Source organism: Staurois parvus, unplaced genomic scaffold (assembly GCF_062004578.1).
Source record: "Staurois parvus isolate SC_StPar_1 unplaced genomic scaffold, SC_StPar_1.0 ptg000299l, whole genome shotgun sequence".
In the NCBI taxonomy this organism is placed as follows: Eukaryota; Metazoa; Chordata; class Amphibia; order Anura; family Ranidae; genus Staurois; species Staurois parvus.
In genome coordinates, this window is record NW_028318095.1 from 16421135 (window position 1) to 16447607 (window position 26473).

The 26473-nt window shown below is 39.7% G+C and overlaps 1 protein-coding gene across 2 annotated transcripts in view; it reads left to right on the top strand.

The window, feature by feature from the left end:
- Positions 1-23128, top strand: part of TBC1D23 (TBC1 domain family member 23) — a 92245-nt gene extending 69117 nt beyond the window's left edge. Inside the window, exons 10-19 of one of the 2 annotated variants that reach the window (XM_089682963.1) lie at positions 2385-2477; positions 3423-3593; positions 4033-4075; positions 8074-8183; positions 9962-10104; positions 10989-11033; positions 15117-15205; positions 17530-17665; positions 20996-21190; positions 21670-23128. In XM_089682963.1, the coding sequence (XP_089539089.1) occupies positions 2385-2477; positions 3423-3593; positions 4033-4075; positions 8074-8183; positions 9962-10104; positions 10989-11033; positions 15117-15205; positions 17530-17665; positions 20996-21190; positions 21670-21751 (1107 nt within the window). In that variant the 3' untranslated portion in view covers positions 21752-23128. The remainder of the gene's footprint in view (positions 1-2384; positions 2478-3422; positions 3594-4032; positions 4076-8073; positions 8184-9961; positions 10105-10988; positions 11034-15116; positions 15206-17529; positions 17666-20995; positions 21191-21669) is intronic. The other variant, XM_089682964.1, reaches the window with a different exon arrangement.
- Positions 23129-26473: the final 3345 nt, after the last annotated feature.

Sequence of the window (26473 nt, forward strand, 5' to 3'; positions counted from 1 at the left end):
CATAAGGCAGCATGACCTCTTCAAGTATTCTGATGTATTCAAACTGATCCATGATCCCTGGTATGCGATAAATAGGCCCAACACCGTAGTATGAGAAACATCCCCATATCATGATGCTTGCACAACCATGCTTCATTGTCTTCACAGTGTACTGTGGCTTGATTTCAGTGTTTGGGGGTTGCCTGATAAACTGTCTCCGGCCACTAGACCCAAAAAGAACAATCTTACTTTCATCAGTCCACAAAATGTTGTGCCATTTCTCTTTAGGCCAGTCAATGTGCTCTTTGGCAAATTGTAACCTCTTCAGCATGTCTTTTTTTCAACAGTGGGACTTTGCGGGGGCTTCTTGCAGATAGCTTGGCTTCACATAGGCGTCTTCTAATTGTAACAGTACTCACAGGTAACTTTACACCTTCTTTGATCTTCCTGGAGCTGATTGTTGGCTGAGTCCTTGCCATTTTCGCTATTCTTCTATCCATTCGAATGGTAGTTTTTTGCTTTCTTCCACGTCTTTCAGGTTTTGGTTGCCATTTTAAAGCATTTGCGATCATTTTAGCTGAGCAGCCTATCATTTTCTGCACTTCTTTATATGTTTTCCCCTCTCCAATCAACTTTTTAATCAAGGTTCACTGTTCTTCTGAACAATGTCTGGAACAACCCATTTTCCTCAGAATTTCAGAGAGAAATGTACTGTAACCAGCATGTACAACATTTGCTGCCTTCTTTCCTTAAATAAGGGCAATAATTGCCACCTGTTTTTCAAAGAATGAATGACCTCACTAATAGAACTCTACACTGCTATTATTTTGAACATGCCCCTTTCAATTAGTGATTCAATGACACAGAATCAGCAGCATGCATGTCATGACTGTTGGGGCTGTTGGATTTCTATTACTCTACTACACCTGCTAGTAAATTATTTGCCATGTAGAAATATAATTTCTACCAAAAACAGCGATTGATCAGGTTAGTGATGTCTGACTGCTATTATTTTGAACACAACTGTATATACATTTCTACATACCCTGTAAGAGAGAACATGCAAAGAAAGCAGTAGATTGGAAAGAGGGAGGATGCATGAAGTTAAGAGCACCTCAGAAATTAAGGCAATGGACTATAGAAGTAGAGGAAGCAGGGGAACGTCAGCAGCACTTACCAGCCAGGCGATCTTCATGTTGCAAGTTCAGCATGGGAGTGTAGTATTAGGCACTTAATGGATTGGGTCAAGTATTTGGGTTGAGGTTGTTATGTGGAGTTCAAGGGCCCACTTTTGACAGTATTAGTGGGGGAGTTAAGTACTAAGGACTGTTTTGTGGCTAGTTTGACTACTGGGGTTAGGTAGTGAATTGTTAGGGGTCAATTGTAAGATGAGATTGGAGGTATTAAGTGTTTAGGCACAGATTTTATGGTTACCAGGTCCCTCCAGCGCTGAAAAAAAATGCATCAGATAGTTTCTATTACTTCTAGTCTGATGTTTGGGAAAAGGTAGGGTTTGGGCCTTAGCTCCTTTAGCGTAAAATCAGCATGACACCACAGCTAAACTGGGTTTTGCTTTCTTTTCTTTTTATCTTTGTATGGGATAAAATACTTCCCTAAACAAGGAATAAGACTGTGTGCATACAGTGCCCATTACAGTTCAGTCAGATAAGCTACAAACTTTCTACGATGTCCAATCTGAAGAAGAGTTGTCATTTGATTCTGATTGAAACCACCAGAAACATTGTAAACATTGAACGATTTGAAAATCAAATCAAAGGAAAATTCTATGTTTGAATTGTGGTGTGTGTGGACCCCATAATATAGTGGCAGGTTTGGTATTTTGTGTATTTTATCCCCTTCTATAGAAATGTCAAAGATTTTAGTTTGCTAACCGATTTTAAAGATCATGAGACTGAAGTTTCACCTCTGGAGTGGAGGAGGACCCTGTGTCATAAGCTGGCCATATACTGATTGAAATTCAACTGGTTCAGCAGGGATTGATCAAATTTCCGATCCGTGTGTGGCAATCCCCGCTTGACAGAAATCGATTTGTTTAATTGAAGGGATGCGTTAGAAGTTTTTTCTTAATCAGTGGCTGCAGCGGCAGGTACTTCATCCTCCTCGTTATGTGTAGTAGGCTGTATGAAAAAGAACGGACAATGTCTAAGTCAGCTAAGCATGTCTCCAATGCATTCCCTTCTAGACCTCAACAGAAATAAATAACTGATGTTTATAAATTGATGTTTCCAATTGTATAATATGTTTATGGGCCTAACCATACAAAACGATACAAAAAAAAAAAATTATTTAAAAAACAAAAGAAACAGTGCATGACCAGCTTTAAAATCGGGTCTGTTATTTTGGTATTTTTTTTTTTTTTCATTTAAATTATCTGGTTATCTTAGGAGGGAGTACGGTTCTTTGTGGTGGATTGCCGACCGGCAGAACAGTACAACTCTGGTCACCTATCTACTGCATTTCACTTAGACTCTGATCTGGTAAGTTGCGACAATTGTCACTTGTAATGTTTGTATTGCGGTTATAAATATGTGCATTTTCAACTTGTTTATGTTTTTCTTTGAAAGCTAATATCCTAAAGTTTAACTAAAGGCAAAACTTTTTTTTTTAATGTTGGATAGAGTGGAGAGAGATTAGAACCCCTGTCAGTTTTTATTGAAGGCTGTGCCCCTGTTAAGGAGATTTACCATCTCTATTTGTCCTGTTTACCATTATTATTGAATTCCAATGGATTCCTTTTATTTGCAGGGATTTCCTCTCACTTCCTGCTGGGCTGTGGGACAGGAAGTGAAGAGAAATCTCTGAAATGGGACACAGACGGCAAAAAAATAAAAAATCTGACAGGGATTTTAACCCTCCCTTGCTCTATCCAAAAATTTAAAAAAAAAAGTTTTGCCTATAGTTCTACTTTTATCATACAGTACAGGACACATAAATTGATTTTAGACAATGTGTTATATACCACTACTTTCGGGTGATTGGACACTGGCAAAGCTTTCCTGGGACTGCCCCCAAGTGTATCCATATAACCATATGCACTCCGTGAGCCTCCTGTTTGTTGGCAAGCAGTAAGGAGATAACGGGGGAAGATGGGAAGGACCTGTGTCTTGACTGGACTCCAAGATGTGCAATTTACAGGTACATCAAAATTCCTGTTTTTTAGACTTAAATGACTGGCTTAAAGTCCATCTATGGGCAAAATTTGCAATCCACCTCGTACCATTCTTTCATCATTTGTTAACAAAAAAACAACCTGAACCCTTTTGAATTTAGCGGAAGCCGCCATCAGGTGACTCTCCACAGCATCTCTTCAGGGAGTAGAAGGTGGTGATCCATTGCTGCAGTCCAGGCCTGCTGCCCGACTGGTCCTGTTGCTTTCCCACTACCCCTCCCCCTCCAGCTCTGACAGCTGTTGTGTGTTGCAGATGCTGCAGAACCCTGGAGAGTTTTCCCTGTCAGTGAAGTCTCTCTTGGAAGCTCAGAAGCAATCCCTGGAGTCTGGCTCAGTAGCTGGAGGAGAACATCTGTGCTTTATGGGCAGTGGAAGGGAAGAGGAGGACATGTATATGAATATGGTGCTTGCTCATTTCTTACAGGTAGGTAATACAGGGACACCAGTAGTAAACATTTACTCCTGCTCATTCCTTTTTCTAACCCTTTTGTCTCATTCCACTCCTGGTGGGTTCCTCTTATGATGTGGAACTGCCCTCATCAACGCGTTAGTATTTCCAGGTCCTGCGCATGCGTAAGCTGGTGGACTTCCTGCAGGGAGAGCATCCACCCCATTAAGTAAACACTGTTAGCTGCATGTAAGGTCTGTTTTTTATAGTATTTGTCAGCAAGGCAATGGGGGTAGAAGAGTGTTTATGCTAGAAATGCAATTCCACTTCATGGAAGAAACCTAGCAAGCATGGAGTTTGGAACATTTATGTTTTTAATCTGAAGAGTGAAAAACCAAATCTGGTTTACAGAACAATTATACTAGCCATTTTTTACTTTCCATTGATAATGTCATGATTTATGTTTTCTTTACAGAAAAACAAAGAATATATTAGTATAGCCAAAGGAGGATTTATGGGTGAGTTTATACTTTCCCCCCTTCCCACAGCCACTCCCAAATAATAAAAAAATACTGTTTGTAGCAAAGGGTTCTATCTTTTTTTTTAATTATTCTTTTTGTTAAGGTTTTACTGGTTGACAAGAAAATACACCACACTTAAAAGATGCACAATCTACACCACAGCTACTATATTTAAACTTACTAAACTTTAAAGTGTTATTAAACCCACAACAGTAAAATCAGTTTGTATATGCAGTAAAGCATGCTTGTTATACTCACTGTGGAACTTAAGGGGTTAATTTTCTGCATTGTGTAAAAAAGCTTTGTGCTCCTGACTTCTCTGATCCTCCCCTTCTTCCAGTGTCCAACTTTTATCTCCTGATAAGATATACAGTTGTGTTCAAAATAATAGCAGTCAGACATCACTAACCTGATCAATCACTGTTTTTGGTAGAAATGATATTTCTACATGGCAAATAATTTACTTGCAGGTGTAGTAGAGTAATAGAAATCCAACAGACCCAACAGTCATGACATGCATGCTGCTGATTCTGTGTAATTGAATCACTAATTGAAAGGGGCATGTTCAAAATAATAGCAGTATGGAGTTCTATTAGTGAGGTCATTCATTCTTTGAAAAACAGGTGGCAATTATTGCCCTTATTTAAGGAAGGAAGGCAGCAAATGTTGTACATGCTGGTTACAGTGCATTTCTCTCTGAAGTTCTGAGGAAAATGGGTCGTTCCAGACATTGTTCAGAAGAACAACGTACCTTGATTAAAAAGTTGATTGGAGAGGGGAAAACATATAAAGAAGTGCAGAAAATGATAGGCTGCTCAGCTAAAATGATCGCAAATGCTTTAAAATGGCAACCAAAACCTGAAAGACAAGTTGGCAAGGACTCAGCCAACAATCAGCTCCAGGAAGATCAAAGAAGGTCTAAGTTACCTGTGAGTACTGTTACAATTAGAAGACGCCTATGTGAAGCCAAGCTATCTTCAAGAAGCCCCCGCAAAGTCCCACTGTTGAAAAAAAGACATGCTGAAGAGGTTACAATTTGCCAAACAGCACATTGACTGGCCTAAAGAGAAATGGCGCACATTTTGTGGACTGATGAAAGTAAGATTGTTCTTTTTGGGTCTAGTGGCCGGAGACAGTTTGTCAGACGACCCCCAAACACTGAATTCAAGCCACAGTACACTGTGAGGACAGTGAAGCATGGTGGTGCAAGCATCATGATATGGGGATGTTTCTCATACTATGGTGTTGGACCTATTTATCGCATACCAGGGATCATGGATCAGTTTGAATACATCAGAATACTTGAAGAGGTCATGCTGCCTTATGCTGAAGAGGAAATGCCCTTGAAATGGGTGTTCCAACAAGACAACGACCCCAAACACACCACTAAACGTGCAACATCTTGGTTCCAGAACAACAAGATTGGTGTTACGGAGTGGCCAGCCCAATCCCCGGATCTTAATCCAATAGAAAACTTGTGGGGTGACATCAAAAATGCAGTTTCTGAGGCAAAACCAAGAAATAGAGAAGAACTGTGGAATGTAGTCCAATCATCCTGGGCTGGAATACCTGTTCACAGGTGCCAGAAGTTGGTTGACTCCATGCAACACAGATGTACAGCAGTTCTCAGAAACCGTGCTTATACAACGAAATATTAAGTGATTCAAAGGAAAGCAAAATCTTCAAACATTTTTCAGTTTATATAGTGAATGTTTGAGTTTGTAAAGAAGAATACAAACACGGCTATTTTTTTTGAACAGTCTAATATTCACTTTTCTTCAATTTTGTTTAGAGGAAAAAGGCATTGAGCAGTTTATATTTACTAAAATAATTGCATTTATATGTAGTCTATACTGTGGGAAACCAGATAGAGAGTGAATGCAGTATCCCGGGTTTAGTATCGCTTTAAAATAAAAATTAGTTAATAAAGCTCATCACATGCATAGACACAATCCACAAACAGAAAACTAACAAATTACCAAATTACCACAGTGTGTGTGTGTATGTATATATATATATATATATATATATATATATGTATGTGTGTGTGTGTGTGTGTGTGTGTGTACATGGACACATAGAATAACACAGGGCCATTTAGAAGCAGTAAAACAAAGAAAACCGCCTGACGCCCCTAAAAGTGGCTGCAAAAACGCCCCTGTGTGCATGAGGCCTTAAACACGCTATCCTAAGCTTGCATTCAGCCATAAAAGGTAACGAAACTCAAGTGACTGGTGCCCAACTTATTATCTTCCAACCATACAAAAAGGCCCAGACAGGACCCTAAGCCATAGAAAGGCCCCCTGAATATTGTGGCAGGATAACCTTTCTATGGCGTAGGGTCTGTCTGGGCCTTTTTGTATGGTTGGAAGATAATAAGTTGGGCACCAGTCACTTGAGTTTTATGGCTGAATGCAAGTTTAGGATATTGTGTTTAAGGCCTCAATCACACAAGGGCATTTTTGCAGCCACTTTTAGGGGCGTCAGGTGTTTTATTTTTTTTTTTTTTTTTACCGCTTCTAAACGGCCCTCTGTTATCGCTTCTAAACGGCCCTCTGTTATCCTATGTGTCCATGCACACATAGACTTTTAGAAGCTTTTAGTAGCAGTAGCGTATACCAGCAGGAAAAAAACCCAGGGCCGGTGCATCCAGGAGCACCGGTGTTTTGGCAGAAAAACGCTTGACGCAGCTATGCACATCTAAATGCTAGTTGCGTTTAGCGCTTGAGTATTCCTTTCAACGGATAGAATAAATTATCATTGTGGCCAATGAAATTAACGCCTGAGCATTTTCCGCTTGTAAACGTGCCTAAATGCTTGTAAAAGTGTCAGGCACTTTTTCTGCAAAAATGCTGCTGCCAGAGGACAGCTTCTAGGAGAGTTTTTTTTTAACTTCCTGTGTGCATGAGGCCTTAGGGTGCAGATACACAAAAGGAGCACAAAAATAGGACAGGTATTGTAAAGTAGCAGTAGGCCTGTGTAATTGAACTCCTGTGATGGTGAAGGTTAGTAATAATGACTAGATCTCACTTAGCAACATCCTGGGAGTATTCCAGTCAGGTTTCCATGAGGTACATAAATGGTCTACACCTATACCAAGGGTATTATTCAACTTTAGTCAGAGACACACAGATTATTAACCAGAGACACCCCTTATCTGCATAGGCAGGTTTCTGGTGAACTGACACTTTAAAATTAAACTCCAGACAGCTACATAATTTAAATAAATATATATAAACAATTTTACCTTGTCAAAGCATTGTTCTGTTAGGCAAGTCTTATGATGGACACACTCTTGCAACACTGCAGGAAGATGATTCCAGTATTTCCTAAATCACCTATGTACTTATTGGACAGCTGTTTATGATTATCGTTTATTTGTGTAGTGAAAAAGCTGAAGGCATAGTGTTTACCAAGGAGGTTGCAAATAATTAGGCCTCCTTCACAGGCACATATTACATCAGTGCGGGTGCACGGCCCTGAACGCATGCTGTCTGCGTTCAGGGCCGTTCTCCCACACAAATGTCAAATTGGGAGCAGCGGCTGTGACCAATTGACATAAATGGGACTGTACTGGTGTTCCATGCATCCCTGTGGGAATAAACGCAGCCTTCGTATGTACGTATGCTGTAGTATGGCCACGTGCACAAGGCATTAATGTTTTTGTTGTCTTCATTGCTGTGTTGTGGGGAAGAGGTGTGTGAACCATAAGACTAACTGGTCAGAAGTGAACAAACTTTGATAAAAACGACTTTACATGGTTATTAGCTGTGCCTACTGCGTAATTATTTGTCTACACCTCCACTTGAAGGTTATCGTGATAATGAGGAAGTAGGGCTTAAAATACACTTTAGATACACTCCGAAAGATTCTGAAGAATGCTTATATACAGTGGATGGGCAGTAATGTACAGAATTTTCATATTACCGCAAAGCCAATGGTTAATCCAATAGTTTGTAATGTTTACATATTTATTTTTTACTTTGTTTTTGAAGTGCTGCAGCAACATTTGGCAGATATAAATGTAGATGGACCAGATACTGGGTATGGACACTGGATTGTCAGTACGTCTGGCTCACGCACCACTATGGGTTCCTATGCAGATGTAAGTCATCAAGAAAAGCCCTTTAAAATTTTCATATCTAATCCTTGCCCTTTTCTGCAGACCGCAGTGTTGATAATTGATGCTATGAGTTCAGTAAACTTGCAAACGGGTGAGCCTTTTATCAAGTTCTGCAAATGAGTAGTGATAATCAAAGGAAGTTTCTACTCATTCTGTCAGTTAGTAGATCAGTATAGCCTTCTTAAAACAAAAGGTGCTTGCATGTCTTTATGCTATCCATGCCCAAATGTGCATCCAGAACTGCTGATGTATAATGAAAATATAGTCTAATATTATAGAGCCATTTAGTCCAAACTGCAAACCGCTTGTTCAGGCATTTATTCCAAATTCTAAAATACACTTAGTCGGCGCTAAAAAATAATCAGATCAGTGCAATAGCAAATATAAGTGCAATGACATATAAAGAAAAAAATATATATATATATCTAAGTTGTGACTGCAGCACTCACTGATATTCACACATCAAATATCCAACATCAATTGTTTCCAAAAATGGTATAGCGCTATCACATAATTCATAAATGTGCATAAATCATTTTATAGTCCAATGAAAAATTCAAACTCGTGCTCAGTCCACCATGAATGCAAACTCTCCACACTAAATGTTCACCAGCCACCTTATGCAAATAAAGCATCTTACCAAAAATTTAGATCCCGCATCTCAAGAGGCCTAACAGCACTTTAGGATGATATATTCAGCCCGAATGGATATATCATTTCAGCTCCCTTTCTCACAGTTGGATGTACCTCAAGCCTGTCACTTCAAAACGGCATGCCTCACACAGCCACAGCAGAGTTTAGCGGAGACGTCATCATGTCCGTCCAGAGAGCCGGCTGCTGTTGTTTAATATGCTTTTTGATATTGCTTTGCTTTTGAGTATCCATCAAGTTTATTAATAAATCGGTTTTAACTATACTTCAGTATGGGATTTCCTTGCTTGTTTCTGGCTATGTGTTAATGTCGCTGAGGCAAGTTTATGTGAAGCAATCCATTGGCTGTGTGGGCATGCCATTTTTCAGTGTGACTGGCTTGAGGCACAGCCAACTGTGAGAGAGGAAGCTGGAGGCATTCATCTATCCAGGCGGGATCCATTATCCTAAAGCGCTTGTAGACCTCTTGAGATATGGGTCTATAAATTTGCTAAGCTGCTTTATTTGCATAAGGTGGCTGGTGCACATTTAGTGTGAAGAGTTTGCATTTACGGTGGGCTATCTGAGTTTGAGTTTCAATTTTTCATTGGACTATAATATGGTTTATGCACTCTTTATGAATTTTTGATCTGTGTGACACTATTTTTGGAAACCATTTATTTGCACTGCATACAAAATGGCTGAACACACTGTATGAGGTTTGGAATAGATGGCTTTACAATATTATACATCAGCAGTTCTGGATGCACATTTGGCTGTTTTCGGCATAAAGGAATGATTTGCATGGCTGTGCACAGTCCTGCAATGAGGAATATTCCTCCTATTTTTGGGATATGTGGTGGAATGACGATACTTGTAAATCTCTTCTGTTTTAAAATGTTCTACTGTGTTTTGCATTAATTTCATTGCAGTGTTTGATTCCATATAGTTCCTTCTGTATGGTTATACTGTTTTGTTAGTGAGATAAAATGTAATCCCCTGGGTACCTATTTAATGTCATACTGTTCAGCCTTAATTTATGTGATAAAGTTTTGAATATGAAAAGATGTTTTCCTTTCTAAAAAAAAGAACTATTAGCTGGTTACTTTATGACTTTGTTTGCTTTGTAGGAGGATTCTCCTAATGGTGTAGCTGATGGGAGAGGTGTGAAATCTTTGGTGAATAAAATGACAGTAGCACTAAAGACAAAATCTGTGAATGTGAAGGAAAAAGTGATCAGCTTTATTGAGAACACCTCCACTCCAGTAGAAAGGTGAGTTTAATTCCTTTGATTGATGAGTTTAAGTTGCAGTATCACTGCCTCTGCAAGTTGTTGGCACTTTTTTTTAATAAAGTGCATCTTTTACATCATATTTGCTGAAGTCAGGGTGGGTGGCGGTTAGAATGTTTGTTTTAAAACCCGCCTTGAATTCCACCTCACTAGGTGCCCTTTGGCCAGCTCATAGTCCAAACTTGGTCTACATTTATCAGTCGATTTGGCTCAGAAGAACAAATAGCTTGCACAGAGCATGAGCTTGATGAATTTATCAGTAACATAAATGTGCTGTGAAATACAAGCCGATTTTTACTAATGTCTCTGTGTTTGGTAGTGGACTTTTACCAGGTGACAGTGGTCTTTTCATTGGACCAGGACATGGGATCAAGGAAATGATTGATAGGCTTCCAAATATGTCAAAACATAGGAGTGTAGGCCTACAATTGTTTGTGTGTATGATGTATGTTTTTGTGTTTGCACACAAAATAAATAAATCTTCACGCATTTTTTAGTCTTGGTAAAACCTAACCTTTTCTTGACTTAATAATGAGCCTGTCAGGAACAATGTTACTTGGCTCTGCCGTGGCATTCTGTTGGCATTAGAGGCTTGGCGCAGAATTGAAGTTGTTCTAGGGCTGACATATCACTGCGCGTGCTCTGCTCTAGAACAAAATCTCAGAATTCCGCAATTATATAATCCACAAATGGACGAGAGAGACTGCTGGGCCAGGTAACACCCAATGTGACGGGTTCCTTTTACTAATCTCTAATAAATTAGGTCTTTACTGTTCTCATCTAGTGTGTAATCTTATTGAAATGTCCCATAACTCTCAGTGATGTAATCTCTTTTGGTTTGTATCCTTGCCTCAATGGTGCACTAGAATCACTTTCAATCTTCCTTGGCCAGAGAGGGCGAGTTTGGAGCGGTAAGATGTAGTGAGCTGTGATTCCACCACCTTCTCCGTATGCACAACGTGTTTACTGTGTATAGACATCAGTTATGCTGACACTTGCCAGGAACTACTGACTTTCACATTATTAATCGTACCACACTGCTTAAGGGTCCATTCACACCTTGGTGCCCTGGTGCATTGCATTGTAACACAGGTTTAATCATGCATTAACATGCGTTACTTAAAGGCATCCCATTTAACTGAATAGGCTGGAAACGCACCATAAACTATAAAAGTATACAATTTTGGCAATGCAGATCACCACAATGCATGTTGTGCATTACTGTGCATTGTGGGGTGCTATAACACATGTGCATTAGAGCTGTTTTGCCTTATTACATAGGGATGACATACTGCACTGGAAAGTTGTGAATGGGTCCTTTGCGTGCTGCCTGTTACTAATCCTAGCTGTAAAAGATATTCCCCCCTCTCCTCCCTTTTCAGTTGATAAAATTTCATTTCATAAAAACAAATGCACAGAATTTCATACATTTTATGTTTGCCTTAATAAAATGTCAGATTTTATCTTTCTTGTGGCCTGTCAGCATCACTGATGTATCATTCTTCATCCTGAAAGCTAGAGGGATGCACTCACCACTTCTGTCCAAGCACTGAGACTAATGCTCTACTTCATCTAGAATTAATCGGCTTTCTGTCCATAACATTTTTTACTCTCCAGCAGTAATTTACATAAGTGTCCATTTTAATACCGCTACATGCGAGAAAACCGTCACCGGCCAGATATGCCAGCCTTTAATGTGTTTGCTTCAGTGACCTTAGGTTCTAAGGTGACCAATTTTTTCCACTACATTGGAATCCTTTATCCTGAATGATAATGAATATGTTTTGAAATGTAAGGTTTAGAAATGAATGTTTTTAAGCATTATTCCTGATAACAATTTCATAGTTTTTAAACTTTTTTAGATGATTTGAGGAGCACAGCAAATAAGACCTGCTTAAACCATGGGGTCTGTAGAACTCACTATATACAGATCATCTAACTTCAGATTTATGCTATCCATATACTATACAATCTCCTTTAGATCTAATGTCAACTATTTAGCGCAAGGTCCTGCCTAGTTTAATCCAAATTTACCTAATTGTTTAGGTTTGTTCTCATGTTACGTAATTTCGGTGAAAGTGAGCCTGGGTTCACACTGATGTGGTGCGGCACATCGCATTTGATTCTCACAGGAACCGCACCGTATTCCTGTGCAAATAACATTCGATTTCTATGCGGTGCAATTTGAGCCACACATTTTGTATGGCTCAAATCTCACAGCATCCACACCAAAAAGGTGCAGGACCCTTTTGTAGTCCGGACCAGAATTGGATGACATAGGTGCTCACACCCATATGATCCGATCCTGCACATCACACCGTGTTTTGCGAACTGATTTCAGGGTGTCGTTAACTTAAAGCACACACCCGCAGTGGATCGTATGAACGGGGTGCGATTTATGATGCGGCGCGGAATTCGCACAGAAACCAATGTGAGTTCTGCACCACATCAGTGTGAACCCAGGCTAAAGGAGAATGTACAATATCTGTACAATCAGATTGTCTAGTGTATGGTCTATTTTTAATTGGTACTCCTCCAGTTGTCGTCATATAATCCTCTGCACACTGATTATTTTAGAACAACCTGGACACAAAGGTTTGCCTAGCGTTCTATATATGTACAAAAGGTGATAGCTGTGGGGGATGATCTGATGGAGGTGATTCAAGTACAGTTCTTAGGTGGAGGTGGGGTAGGCTTCCCTAAATAAGTGAGTTTTCAAAGATCGCCTAAAGGCAGACAGAGTGAGGACTGACTGGATATACTGGGGTAGTAATTTCTAAGCATGGAAGAGGCTCTGGAGAAGTCCTGGAGGTGAGCGTGGGAGGAGGTGATGAGGGAGCTGGAGAGCAAAATGTCTTGGGAGGAGCGGAGTGGGCGATTTGGACAATATCTGCGGATGAGGTTGGCGATGTAGCTAGGGGCAATTTTGTGGATGGCTTTGTATGCTGTGGTTAGTATTTTGAATTTTATACATTGAGTTAGTGGGAGCCAGTGAAGGGATTAGCAGAGAGGGGCAGAAGTCATTGAGCGGTTGGTAAGGTGTATGAACCTAGCAGCAGCATTCATAATAGACTGAAGGGGGGACAACCTGTGTAACGGTAGGGCAGTGAGGAGGGAGTTGCAGCAATCAAGGTGGGATGGGGGAGGAGGAAATATTACAAGTTCGGTTTTGGAAAGATTGAGTTTAAGGGAATGGTGTGACATCTATACTGATATGTCGCTTAGTAGATTTGTGATACGTGAGGAGACTGAGGGGGTGAGCTGGGGAGTGGAGGGATAGATCTGGGTGTCAGCGTAGAGATTGGAAGTCATGGGAGGTTATCAGTTGGCCCAGAGAGGGGTTCTTGGGTTTACCGCTGGCTCCTCCACTGAGCCAATGGCTCCTGCTGCTGTGTCTAAGCCAATGAGAATGGGGAGAGCTGAGAGATACTCTGCTGTCGTGCACATCACTGGATTGAGGTCGGACCCGGGTAAGTATAGGGGGGGTTAGCTACACACTAAAGGTTTTTTTATCTTGATGCAGAGAATTCATAAAGGTAAAAAACATGCAGCTTTTAGAACCATTTTAAGTTTCAGCCAACTTTTTCATCTTTGAGTTAGAAAGAGAATTTCTGTCAGGTCTTTTAATGTTTGTGTATCCATTTGCAAGATTTTCCCTCCTTCATGTTGGGAGAGAAAGTAATGGAAAATCTCCCCAATGGAATACAGAGTCCATTAAACATCTTTTTTTTTTTTAATTCTATAAAATAGTGAGGGGTTAGAACCTGTTTTAGGTTATTTTATGTGCTTTCCTTTCTCTGTGAGAACCATTCCCTCCATTTCTTGTCCTGTGGTCACAAGAACAAGAAGTGAGGTTGAAATGTTTACTTAAATGAAGAAAAAAATTTGAGAGGGTGCCACCCCACAAAGTGAATAAACAGCTAAAGGCAGTTGCCCCTTTAAGTGTATCAAACACTTTAACTATGTGCATAAAAGTATAAAAGTAGACACTAGCCCTTTAAATTAAAGTATTTAAAACATATATGACCTGAAACCAGTAAATTTAAGGTGAGTGAAAAACTGATCCAAAACAAAACACATAAGTTTAGCATATGCATTTAATCAATATATAAAGTCCAAAATATTTGTGGTAATTCCTCTTCACTGTATTCTTGTAAATAAAATCTTCAAAACCAAAGTGCTCCACCATGTGTAGATGACTTTGACACTCACCAGATTCCTATAGCCAAACAGCCTACAAGCATTAGGTGTCACAGTCCAGGATATGGGATGGCTAGATCCAATCCACCCAACTGCATAATAACATCTATGGTTGGATTGGATCCAGCCATTCCACATACTCGATTGTGTCAACTAACGCTTGTAGGCTGCTCTGTTGGCCATAGGGATCTGGTGAGTGTGAAATCCATCTACATGTGGTGGAACACTTTCGTTTTGAAGATTTTGTGTCACCTTGCTATATTTACAAGAATACGATGATTGGGAATTACCACAAATATTTTGACCTTTATACTGATTATAAGCATATGCTAAACTTGTGTGTTTTGTTTTGGTTCTTATTGTGATTAGTTGTATACTCACCTAATTTATTGGTTTCAGGTCATATAGGTTTTAAGCACTTTCATTTAAAGGGTTTGCTCCTACTTTTATATTTTTATGCACATGAAATCTTTACTTGCCATTTTTTTCAACCATGGTACATTGTGCAGTGTTTAAACAGCATGCTTTTGGGATTCCAGTGCAGAAAAATACAAATGGTGTGTGATGTTACAGAATGTAAAGAAAATAATGACATTTCACTCACCAAGCTGACTTGTTTCTGGCGTGTTAGCATGGTCTTTTCTCTCAGTTATGTGTCTTTTTTATTTTTATTGGCTAGCTAACTTCAAGCCTTAACAGAGATTGGCACTTTCTGCATGTATCAGCTGCTTGTATTTTCTGTATTCATTTTACGCATACATATTTTCTAAGATCATATTGCTTTTTATTGATAGACACATCAGCAGCAGTGACAGAGTAGGAAAGCCGTACCGAGGTGTAAAGCCTGTATTCAGCATCGGAGATGAGGAAGAGTATGACACAGGTATAACATAATTGTATGTGATTCAGAAAAGATGTCTATTAACAGCTTCATATTTGATTTCAGATATTTTGTAACAAAACATGAATCAGACCTGTGAAACGTCTTGGCTATGTGTTTGAAATAAAGGCTAATTTCTTGTAGTTTGATTGTTTAGAAAAGCCTGTGCTCATTAATCACTTCACTAACGCTGATGTTAGAGGTCATTGGAGGTTTCACAATTTTGCTAACTTCCTGGTTTCACACACTGCTGCCCGATCCGTGAAAGTGCATAGTAGTGTCAAATAAAGTCTTTTACTGTACAGTGCTTCATTATTTGACACTGTATACACACGTATGAACATGGAGACAGTTGTTTGAGATTCTGTAGTAGACAGGGCATCAACTGTTGTTATAATACAAGTGACCTCTGACCTTGATACACCAATAAAGTACAGGCACAAGCAAGATAAATTATTCTACATAAGGGGACAAATGTAAACCATTTTAGAGGTAAGCTTGAACAGTTTACGGAAACATAAGAGTAACTCCACTTTTGTTAAGAAAAAAAAAATCAATTCCCTCTGGGTAATTACTGGATTGAGATCGGACTCGGGTAGGTATGGGAGGGGTGCACACTGAAGGTTTTTTACCCTAATGCAGAGAATGCATTAAGGTAATAAAAACCTTCAGCCTTTAGAACCTCTTTAACCTTAGCATTAGCCAACGTTTTTAGCTTTGAGTTCAAAAGAGAATTTCTGTCAGGTCTTTTTTCATGTTGGGATAGAAGGTGATGGAAAATCTCCCCAATGGGATACAGACTCAAGCTAAACATTTTTTTTCTTTAGTAAAATAGTGAGGGGTTAGAACCTGTTTTAGATTATTTTATGTGTTTTGCTTTCTCTGTAATTCTGAAGAAATAGCTGTTTGCTTCTCTGTGTCCATGTGGAAAGTGAATGTAACAGGATTGAGTTTATAATGATCAATCAGCTGATGCACTTGCAGGGCTCTAATTAGTACATCCCTTTGGACGTGATTTTCCTTAGGGCATATCTCACAAGAATGACATTTTCGTTGCAGGGCATGCCTAAAATCTGACTTGTATCTTAGCGCAAATTTCTGCTAAAATCAGTAAGCCAATCACACATGCAGAAAATTAAATTTCCTGGGGGTGTCCTTGGGGGCTTTCTGTGTACCATCTGTATACAGACGACCTCTAGGTTGCCATATTCCAATTTATTTTACAGAAAATTATAGTGCTGCAGACTAAAAACATAAGGTAATTTTTAATAACATTCAATTACAATATGGCTTGAGTAGCAATAGTATATGCTAAATTAATTTTTCTATTTGTTGTTTATTTTCCATGAAAGTGGAGTTACCCTTTAAATGTATTGTTTAGGTAGGTCCTCACACTACACATTTGTTGATAAATCTAGAGGAAATTGTACATTCAGTTTGGATTATGTGAGGGTAGCAACCAGGGTAAACATACACAGGGATAGGCCTTAAAGTGTATCTAAACTTATGAACAATAAAACCATATTAGATTGAAGCTTACCAGTCCTTAGGTGTGGTGGTTGCATTAGTTTTCCTTTCAGGATTTTCATCTTGTGATCCTGCCAGTACCACACTGCCTGTCCTTGTGTGACAGTTCTCACTGTCATTTAGATTAAAGTAGCAGCTTTGTCACCCTACAGCGTTGTAATATGATTACAGAAAAAAACCTCTTTATCTCCATAATATACAGTGGATATAAAAAGTCTACACACTCCTGTTAAAATGTCAGGCTTCTGTGGTGTTAAAAATGAGACAAAGATAAACCATTTCCGAACTTTTTCCACCTTTAATGTAACCTATAAACTGCACAACTCAGTTGAACAACAAACTGAAATCTTTTAGGTGGAGGGAAGTAAAAATAAAAAACTAAAATAATATGGTTGCATAAGTGTGCACACCCTTAAACTAATACTTTGTTAAAGCACCTTTTGATTTTATTCCAGCACTCAGTCTTTTTGAGTATGAGTCTATCAGCATGGCACATCTTGGCTTGGCAATATTTACCCACTCTTCCTTGCAAAAACACTCCAAATCTGTCAGATTGCGAGGACATCTCCTATGCACATCCCTCTTCAGATCACCCCACAGATTTTTGATCAGATTCAGGTCTTTGCTCTGGCTGGGCCATTCCAAAGCTTTAATCTTCTTCTGGTGAAGCCATTCCATTGTCGATTTGGATGTATGCTTTGGGTCGTTGTCATGCTTGTGCAGGAGTTGTTTTTAGATTTGTTTCTGTTAAACGATGTGTGTATTCTTTATCTCTCTTGTTTTTCTTTGTCTTCTTCCAGATGAGATTGATAGCTCATCTATGTCTGATGATGATCGCAAAGAGGTTGTTAACATTCAAACATGGATAAACAAACCTGATATCAAACATCACTTCCCATGTCACGAAGTTAAAGAAACCGGTCACATGTTTCCAAGGTCTGTAACAATAGACTTGTGTTGCCCCAACATAGTTTTGCCATTAAAGCTAAACTCCAGGCAAACTGGTATAAAAAAATGTATGGAGATGAAATATATACATGGGTTCTGTTTAGCTTCCAAAAGATTTGTATTTCTGTCCATCCAATCAAGATTTACATATTCCTGCGAGACAGCACAGCCAGCCTAGAGTCCTGAGTTTCTGTCCTGAAGGTAAGTAATATACAGGTGCATCTCAATAAATTAGAATATCATCAAAAAGCTAATTTATTTTAGTGATTTAATTCAAAAAGTGACTCATATATTATATAGATTCATTACAGACAGTGGGGATAGAGGGATTATGATGATTATGGCTTACAGCTAGTGAGAAAACAGAATTCAGTTTCTCAGAAAATTAGAATATTGTGAAAAAGTTCAATATTGTAGACTCATGTCTACAATATGTCACACTCTAATCAGCTAATTACCTCAAAACACCTGTAAAGGTTTCCTAAGCCTTTAAATGGTCTCTCAGTCTGGTTCAGTAGGTTACAGAGTCATGGGGAAGACTGCTGACATGACAGTTGTCCAGAAGACAGTCATTGACACCCTCCACAAGGAGAGTAAGTCACCAGAGGTCATTGCTAAAGAAGCTGGCTGTTCACAGATTGCTGTATCCAAGCATATTAATGGAAAGTTGCATGGAAGGAAAAAGTGTGGTGGAAAAAAGGTGCACAAGCATCAGGGATAACCACAGCCTTGAGAGGATTGTGAAGCAGAGGCCATTCAAAAATTTGTGAAGATTCACAAGGAGTGGACTACAACTGGTGTCAGTGCTTCAAGAGCCACCACACACAGACGTATCCAGGACCTGGGCTACAACTGTCGCATTCCTTGTGTCAAGTCACTCCTGAACCAGAGACAACGTTAGGCGTCTTATCTGGGCTAAGGAGAAACAGGAATGGACTTTTGCTCAGTGGTCCAAAGTCCTCTTTTCAGATGAAAATAAATTTTGCATTTCATTTGGAAATCAAGGTCCCAGAGCCTGGAGGAAGAGTGGAGAGGCACTGAAAGCAAGTTGATTGAGGTCCAGTGTGAAGTTTCCACAGTCAGTGATGATTTGGGGAGCCATGTCATCTGCTGGTATTGGTCCATTATGTTTTATCAAGTCCAAAGTCAGCACAGCCCTCTACCAGGAAATTCTAGAGCACTTCATGCTTCCCTCTGCTAACCAGCTTTATGGAGATGCTGATTTCATTTTCCAGCAGGGCTTGACACCTGCCCACACTGCCAAAAGTACCAATACCTGCTTTATTGATCATGGTATCGCTGTGCTTGATTGGTCAGCAAACTCGCCTGACAAAGCTCATAGATAGTCTTTGGGGTATTGTCAAGAGGAAGGTGGGAGGCACCAGACCCAACAATTGAGACGAGCTGAAGGCTGCTATCAAAGCAACCTAGGCTTTCTTAACACCTTAGCAGTGCCACAGGCTGATCACCTCCATGCTATGCCACATTGATGCAGTAATGTATGCAAAAGTAGCCCTGACCAAATATTGAGTGCATACTATATTGTACATGAACATACTTTTCAGTAAGCCAACATTTCTGTTTTAAAAATCCTTTATTTTTATTGGTCTTGTGTAATAATATAATTTTCTTAGGTACTGAATTTAGGGTTTTCACTTGCTGTAAGCCATAACCATCAAAATGAAAAGAAATAAATGCTTGAAATATATCAATTTGTGTGTAATGAATTTATATAATATATGAGTTTCGCTTTTTGAATTGATTTACTAAAATAAATTAACTTTTTGATGATATTCTAATTTATTGCACCTGTACACTATATTGCCAAAAATATTGGGACACCCCTCTAAATTATTGGATTCAAGTGTTCAAATCACCTCCATGGCCACATCCCAATACTTTTGGCAATATAGTGTAGATAGGTCTTGTCTGTGCCCAATTCCTCTGGTTGGACAATGAAGGAGAAGCAACATACTGATGAGCTGGTCATCACTTGGCTGTCCTCTGTCAGCATTTTTCTTTGCATATATGCACCACAGCAAAACTGAGCAATTATTTGTGCTGGTTTTTCATTTATAAGTCTGAGCTCTTTCCTAGTTTTATAGTTGCTGACTTTTATTTAAATGACCGAAGATCCACTTTAGGAGGTGCTCACCATGCGGACCTTTCACCTTCCCTCCTGAGTGCGCTGTCACCTTTAATACCAGACCCTCATCACAAAGGTCAGATAGCATGTGCCTTTAAACTGAAAACTAGCTATTCAGGCTTCATATCAACCGCCGTCAGCAGGGATGGATATCTCTTCAGACTAGATAGAGCTGAATATCATAAGTAATAAATACTTTTTTTTACTATGATTGTCTGCTACACCTAGCATCTAGGTTATTTGAAGCATGTTTCCAGAAGCACTTCAATGCTCGACACCAGATTTCCATGTTATATTATTGTGCCCATTCATATCAGTGTGATATGCTGTTACCACTCCGATAAAGTGCAGTAGATGAAGGTGATTTAGCTGGAATCTGATATCCTTATGACCCAGGTTGTTTCATTGCCCTTTGCAGACATGTCTAGATAGAATGTTTTCTCTTTTCTCCTCCTCTCATAGCATAACTAAACCAAGTAAAAAAATGTAACATATCTGAGTTTGCTATTCCTTAACCTCTTCCCGTCCATCATATGTATATGTACATTCTGGACAGGAAACAGTTATACCAAGGTCCTGGCATTGTTTTTTACAGCTGGTGATTGGCTTTCATGTAAAAGTGATGTAAGCAGCTTTACACCTGCTCAATCACTTTTACAGGGCTCTGAAAAGGACTGCTCACTGCCTTTCCTGAGCTCTCCTGTTCCACTTCTGGTTTTAATGTTGTGTTTCTCTGGCCAGTACAACCAGGGAAGTAGCTGATCAAACAGATCTGTTTATATATGCTTTAGAGCCTAACGCCAGGTTTCTAGTGACTTGAACTAGTTCGTTTGGTACAACAGTTTGCTTCACTAACAGATGCGCTTATTGTGAATGCTGTATAAACTGTACGTAGAGCTGTGTTCCGACAGCGGGATGGGGCTTCCTGTCCTGCTCCAGGAACAAAATAGAGTCAGTCTGAGCACTGCTCAGCCATTCGCAGGCAGCTTTGTATTCTATCAATGAATACAAGGCTTCTTCTGATTGGCTGAGGTGGAGATCATGATGTCATACGCCTGCCTCTCCACCTCCTTTTAAAGGTACAATAAACCTAAAGTGTAGTTTTAACTTAAACAGCAATCCGGATTATAGACAGAGTTTCATTATTTTTCTTTTTTTCCCCTTTTTAAAAGTCACCTTCTGGTAACAGCAACCCATATGTATTGTTTGCGGGAGATCCAGTCTAGGAAGGGATTTGCATATATACAGTCACGTCAAGCACTGAGCTCAGTTGTAAAGATCACATCTAAGAAGAAACATCCAGAGCTGATCACATTTAAATATGGAAATAGCAGTTCAACGGGAGTGGAAATATTAGCAGTGGAGAGGTGAGAGCTTTCTATATTAATATATTTTCTGTATAATGAAAAAGTGATGGTTCTCTACATAGGCTCGTCTGTTATGTGTTTGTGTGTGTGTCAGTCATAACCTTGTGCATTAAAGCCCTAACACTGTAATACATAAAGCTGTTTATTTTAGGTTTTTGTTCATTCACAAATGACCTCCTGTCATTTCTTACATGATGTGTGTCTACCTTGTTAGCAACATTAAAAATCTCTTAGTGCTTCAGTATCTGCCAAGGAGTTCGCATGCACAGTTAGCGACAAGCTGTTTTATACCAGAAAAGATGAAACAGAAGGGAGTGAGTGTGGTCACATGATTTACAGTATAAGGTCTGCATATGTTCAGAAATCTAAAAATGTTATTTAAAAGCTATAAGAAATGTTACAGTTTTAGTATAGTTTATGTTGGTTTGTTATTTTGCATACCAGGTAGTTTATTAATCTATGCAATATGTTCTTTTTAGATACTTAATACCCAATGCAGGAGACGCTACCAAAGCCATCAAACAACAGATCATCAAAGTTCTTGATGCCTTGGAAAGCTAACAGCACCTCCACCACCCTTTTCTATGTGTTGACAGGATAATAAAATAGTTAATTTAATTTTCTTGGGGTTCTATTTCATAACACTCCTTTTTGCATAATTTTTTTTTTTTTTACAATATCCATTTTGACAAGTGTACATTACTGTACTGAAAATGACTGTTCAGTGGAGGAGTGGAGTGAAGGAGTGAGATCTGACATGCTTGTCCCTAGCTTTGGAAATAGGGACAATGGAGAAATGATGTGAACTCAGTAATTTTTTTTCTCTACACTTCTGATTTTGTGTAAATAAAGGGGAAACACTCAGGTTAGCGTACCGGTGATGGTAAGCACAGCGCCCTGACTGGATCAGTATTGACAGCGGACGGTGCACAGAGAGGACTGTAAAATGCACTAGAAGCGTTCCTCATCATAACCAAATCGTGTTTAACCACAATGCACTAACAGTAGGCTGTAATTAGCTGTTTTTTTGTTTTGTTTTTTTGTACATTCCATATATAGTTCCACAGGGCTGCAACCATATCTTCCAGCTGCCCCATTTCTTTTCATAACTGTCCCAAATTTCAGTCCTTAGAAAGGATTTTGTTTTTTGAATATTGGCGTTGCATATGAAATTGGATTGAGCAGATCAGGGTTTGGGTTTTGAAGGTGAGCTCCATGCAAAAGGAAAATTAGTGATTAAATAGTTTTCTACTTCTATTTTGACATAGAGTAAAATCCTACTTGGATCACACTAGACACTGCAGACTTTGTAATCTGATCCACTATAGGGCACACCCACTTGGAGCAATTTAATTGTGGTACATGAAGAATCTGGTTATACCCTTCATCAGAAAACAGCTGAAGGTATTAAAATGAAGAAAAAGTATTCTAATATTATCTACCTTTACTGGTAGTTTTGTCATAACTGGAGCTCCCCTTTAAATGTTTCCTGTCTTGAGATTTTGGAATGCTGGAAGGTATGGATAAATTTATACATCAACGTAAACATGTTTGTTTTCCTTTAATGTTATTCTATTTGCAAGTAAGATATGGGGGAAAATGTGCAATCTGCATAGGAATAAATTTAGTGGGGTTAAGACCCCCGTTAACTGCCAAGAGCTCTGCATCTAATCTGGTCTACAGCAAAAACCATATAATATACTAGCTTCATTAAGCACACGGGGATCTTCAGAATCTCTTATACAAAGTCTAAAAAGGAATTGTTTTCTTTTTTTTTTTTTTTAATACAATTCCAACAACATGAGACAACAGGACAAGAACCAGTATTCTCACCACCATACAGTACGGATGTTACATGACATTTCTTGCCTGTACACTCGCTTTTAACAAAATCATAACTGCGACCGAAAAATAAAACTTTTATGTAAGAGCATCTGATTTCATTGAACTCCAAATGAATGTGTCTTTTATTACACCTATAAGTTTTAAATCTCAAGTCTCATGTACACTTGGCACAATCTTTGGTACAGTTGTCCTTTAACAATGTCTCATCCACCTAGGTAAACACTTGCTTCCTCTCCATTCCAGCCATATTCAGTGTGTCACACCTCATAGCTTTTCTGCTGCAAATGTCCCTGCCAGATCCACTTCTTTTTGCACATGTTCACCACAGCTCTGTTCATTCTCTTTATGGTGGAGCTGTTCTTATGATGGCCTCAAAATACGTATGATACTCTCAAAAACAGTGAATGAGACCACAGCAGAAAAGACCTGACAGGAGTGTTTTTTGCAAAAAAAGGCTGTGAGATTTTGAAGGGGCCGCACAGTGAAGGTGAGTATTTAACAAGGTGGGCTGCAATCGGGGTGGGACAGTTGTCCTTTAAAATACATACAATTTTAAAGCTAAACTCCCGGCATATTTACAAGCTCTCTGAGCTGTTTTACCTGCTAAAGGATATATATCCCTTTCCATCCAGTCCTGAGGTTTATACAGCACTGTCACATGGCACAGCACTGTCCGGCAGAGAAGGATACCTACTTTTCTCTGCTGCAGTTAAGTTGCACTTACAGCTTTCGCCCCTCCCTGAGCCTGTGACTGAACAGTGAAAGGAGAAGCAGCATACTGTATTTTTCGCCGTATAAGACGCACTTTTTCTTCCCCAAAACTGGGGGGGAAATGTCAGTGCGTCTTATGGAGCGAATATGGAGCGGCCGGTCCGGTATTTCCACCGCGGCCGTGTCAGAATACCGGGCCGGCCGCTCAGCTCTGCAGCGGGACCTTACCTGTTCCTCTATCCAGCGGCGTGCTGTCTTCCCAGCTTCTGTAGTGTGGGCACTGGGCATGACAGCCGGGTGCCAAGTGCGCATGCGCAAGAAGCGGTGCTTTTTGTGAATGGTAAGGCGGTACCTGGGACACATGACAGATCCCAGAAGCCGCCGGACCAATCACAAAGCGCAAGTGCTTCTCGCTCATGCGCACTGGGCACCCGGCTGTCATGCCGAGCGCCATTACAGAAGCCGGGAAGACAGCGCGCGGCTGGATCGAGGAACAGGTAAGATCAAACAAAAACTCTGCGGAAGTAAGAGCGGGTACCTGTCAAATTCAGGTACCCGCTCCCCACCTCCCCAAAGGTCAGCAGTCATCTGTACTGTCCGCAGTCTCTGGTCATCCCTGTGCTGTCCGCAGTCTCTGGTCATCCCTTTGCTGTCCGCAGTCTCTGGTCATCTCCTGTACTGTGTCTGCAGTCCATTAGTTCAGAATTTTTTTTTTCCTGTTTTCTGCCTCTAAAACCTAGGTGCGTCTTATGGTCAGGTGCATCTTATACGGCGAAAAATACGGTAACGGGATAATATTGGTACACTGTGAGAGCAGCTGTCTGATAATACCCCCTAATGAATCACCACTACAGTGCTGCAGGTTGCATGTTGAACCACTTGAGACAAATGACTGCTTTCCCATAGAGCACAGTATGTTTTCTCTCCTGGCAGTATCTTGGAGCTTGTGCTGGTGTTCTGGAAAACATTCATCCTGTTGACTTTTACAGGATTTGTCCTAATTATAGGAATAAAGATGTTGCTTAGAAAGCACATGTGTACAGCAAAACAAGACCACAGTGGACCTCAGGGTTACGCCACTAATTGGCAATATAAACAGGCAACAGATGTGATATGAATTTATAGCCTTGTAGGAAACCTGAACTAAGATAAAATGTTGGCTGCTGTTGCTGACCTGGAAGTTACCTGTCTGGCGTCAGCACTTCAACGTCCCTGTCCTGGAACACAAAGGCAGCAAATAAAGCTAGAACCCAAGATCTGTAGACTTGTTCCAGGACAGTACTGAAGACCGAGATTCTGCATGACTGCCAGGGAACTAGCATTTCAAGTTCAGTAATGGCAGCCTCCATATCTCTAAAAATTAGTTTTCTTTCAAGTAAATATATATTACTGATTCAAACCTTGGTGAGGTGTTTTAGTACTGATGGTGTTCCCATCCGAGAGATATTCCGTAATTCCCTTTTTGGTTTATACTTAGTGGCACCAGGTGAAAAAGGGAAATATTTTCAAATACTACACAGCTAGCAATGCTGAACTTTCTTCCCTAAAGGTACAGAAGAGACCTGCACATACAGTGATTTCATATTTATCAGTTCCCTTTGGTACAATATGTGCATCAGCAGGACCTCCATTGGGTAGGGTGCTATCAGCAGCAGGGGACTCCTTGCACATTGTGTTTTCTGAGTTTTAGTTCTCATTTCTGGACCTAAACCAACTAATCAGAGGTAATCCCATGCTTTTTAGGTGTTTTAGAAAATAAAAGGTGGTGAACAGGCTACTATGGAAAACATCTTCCTGTCCCTCCATCATTTACAAATTAGGCTCTCTGGCATTGTTTTAAAGTGGAACTTTGGACAAATACAAAACACAGTAATGTATTCAGAGTGGCAGGAGAGTGTTGTACTGTGTATGCCATCAACAAAAGTAGAAGTTTAAATTTAGTCCTGGATGTTTTTACAGCGGCTGTTTTTATTTATTTATTTTATTTCAGGTACTTATATAGCGCTGTCAATTTACGCATTGCTTTACATATACAGGTGAAACTCGAAAAATTAGAATATGGTTTTCTGCACAACTGTCAGGTCAGCAGTCTTTCCCATGATTGTGATTCCTACTGAACCAGACTGAGAGACCATTTAAAAGCTCAGGAACCCTTTGCAGGTGTTATGGCTTAATTAGCTGATTAGAGTGGGACACTTTGAGCCGAGAATATTGCACCTTTTCACAATATTCTAATTTTCTGAGATTGTAGATTTGGGGTTTTCATGATCTGTAAGCCATAATCAACACAATTATGACAAATCACGGCTTGAACTATCTTGCTTTGCATGTAATGAGTCTATCTCATATATTAGTTTTACCTTTTAAGTTGCATTACTGAAATAAATGAACTTTTGCACGATATTCTAATTTTTTGAGTTTCATCTGTATATTGCACATTTACATCAATCCCTAACCCTCAAGGGGTGTACAATCTAAGGTCCCTAACTTACATTTATGTATACACATACTAGGGCCAATTTAGAAAGGAACCAATTACCGTATATACTCGAGTATAAGCCGACCCGAATATAAGCCGAGGTACCTAATTTTACCACAAAAAACTGGGAAAAACTATTGACTCGAGTATAAGCCGAGGGGGGAGGAATAGTGCCCCATCGTTGGTGTCAGTGGGGGGAGGAATAGTGCCCCATTGTTGGTGTCAGTGGGGGGAGGAATAGTGCCCCA